The sequence below is a fragment of the Aedes albopictus genome, chromosome 1 (assembly GCF_035046485.1).
Source record: "Aedes albopictus strain Foshan chromosome 1, AalbF5, whole genome shotgun sequence".
In the NCBI taxonomy this organism is placed as follows: Eukaryota; Metazoa; Arthropoda; class Insecta; order Diptera; family Culicidae; genus Aedes; species Aedes albopictus.
In genome coordinates this window covers 36,417,040-36,419,064 of record NC_085136.1, presented here as the reverse complement: position 1 = coordinate 36,419,064, position 2,025 = coordinate 36,417,040, and the positions used below count along the sequence as shown (strand labels likewise).

Here is a 2,025-nt window from a genome sequence, read left to right as displayed (position 1 = left end):
TTGTGTATATACGACAGCGACAGCGAGATACGCACTTATCGTTGTTTGTTTACATGCTCCACCAATCCCATAGATGGGTCACTAGTGTTTGACGCCGTTGCTGTTCCAAAGTAACTATATATTAGGCAGCCTGCAACCTTCAGTTGCAGTTCAGTGTCATAAGAAATGGTGGTGACGACGGAACAACTTAACACCGTCTTGTCTGACCTTGAGTATCCACCACTCAGTGAGGAGGATGCCGAAATAATTGTCGGTCAAACTAACGATATGACTGATGATTTCGAAGAAGCAGTCATGTTCCTGACACAGCTGATTCACGAAAGCGGCGGGTTCAAGCATCGTAAGGAGCATGAAGGTAAAACAAAAAAATACGCCCCGTTCTACGGCCGAGGTTACATCCAGTTGACCTATGAAGAAAACTACCAGGGTGCATCGATGGCGATCTTCGGCGATGAGCGACTAGTCAAAAACCCAAAAATGGTGTCCGACAGTGTGGAAATGTCAATGCGCGTTTCGGTGTGGTTCTGGGAGGCGAAAGTTCGTCCTGCTGTAGGACCTTCGAATCACAGCTTCAACCGGACAACCCAGGTGATCAACGGTGAATTGGAGCCTCCGGGCAGTGATAAGGCAGAAGGGAGACATGCTCTCTTTATTAAGGTGTACAACAGTTTTTGCAGAGTAGCTAATCGGAACAGGAGCATACCAAAACAAGATGACAACAATGAATGGTGCTCCGTTTTGTGAAGGCAATAGATGCGTATGCGTGTGATTTTAAGTTCGAAGTTTTAATAAAGTGTTGATAGCATTTCACAGTGTTTTGAGCAATCCGAAAGTCTTTCCGTATTGAAATTGGTTAAAGCATTTTGCTTAATCTCCAGTTGGCTTCGATGCTCTAATTCCAACTCTTATGCTCATAAGCACCAACGCAGTTAACCCTCGAACGATCGCGCTGTTGTATTTTGTACAACACGTTGAAAAAATCTCGCTTTTTGTACTCAGCATTAGCGTGGTGCTGACGCAGGTAGTCAACCGCGCGAGTTACAGAAGGTTAATACTACATACATAGTTTTAATCCCAATTCTCAAAAATCCAGATTAATTAAATCTCTCTCTCTCTCTCTCTCTCTCTCTCTCTCTCTCTCTCTCTCTCTCTCTCTCTCTCTCTCTCTCTCACACATTTCAGAGTGCCTTTCGGTTTGCATTCCAAACCGGCTAAAATTCAGGTGCCTAGATCCACTTCTAAAAAGTTTTCGCGAATATTTTTAATTGCTGCTAAAAAATCATGGCAAAGCTTCACATAGCCTTCTTGTCGCATTTCCAACAAATAGTTACGTGATCATCCCGATCCGCTCACGACGACTCATTGCAACAATCATTCTGATCGGATTCGCTCATAGCGCGGTCATCCCGATCCGCTTCCAGTAACTCATATCGAGATTATCTGGATCCACTCGGAAGAATTTTGAAATTGTTCCATTACTGACATATTTTACCTGTTAGTCAAAATCTAAAGATCTGCATCTTCATATGATAATAAATTACGATGAACGATTCGCAGTTCAATGGCCTTCAGTGCAGAATTTCTCTACCAGGATTGAGTACTCAAATCAGGCCAAACATGTCTATAGGTCCTATCTGCAGAAGAGAGGCTCTCTTTGGTTTCCCTCTCTTCCGTTAATATCTCAGCTGTTTATTTGTATTATGATTGTCTCCTTGCATTGAACGATGGTCAAAACAATCGTCTTTTGATTTGTACTGCAAAAATAGTTGAAAAGTGTACCATTACATTGCAATAATTGAAAGAGAAAAGAAAGAGAAACAAAGAGAGCCTCTCAAATGCAGATAGGACCTATTGAAATGTTTGGCCTGAAATGTTGAGTAAAATCATGGCAGTTAGTTGGCGCGGGCTAACTGACGTCTTGCATGAAACCGCTGTGAAGAGTAGGATGTGGAATTGTGCGTGTGTGTATAGAGTGGAATTTAAGTACGCAGCCTGACAGAGGCAATCGACCAAACAATGCGCGGC

The 2,025-nt window shown here is 42.9% G+C and overlaps 1 protein-coding gene across 1 annotated transcript; it reads left to right on the top strand.

Moving 5' to 3' along the window:
- On the top strand, nucleotides 1-831 carry LOC109416971 (uncharacterized). The gene has a single exon (XM_062843538.1). The coding sequence runs from the start codon at nucleotides 166-168 to the stop codon at nucleotides 742-744; it is 579 nt and encodes a 192-aa protein (XP_062699522.1). The 5' UTR covers nucleotides 1-165; the 3' UTR covers nucleotides 745-831.
- The last annotated feature ends 1,194 nt before the right edge of the window (nucleotides 832-2,025 follow it).

Coding starts and splice junctions, on each gene's coding strand:
- LOC109416971 (XM_062843538.1), top strand. CDS start 166: ATGGTGGTGACGACGGAACAACTTAACACCGTCTTGTCTGACCTTGAG.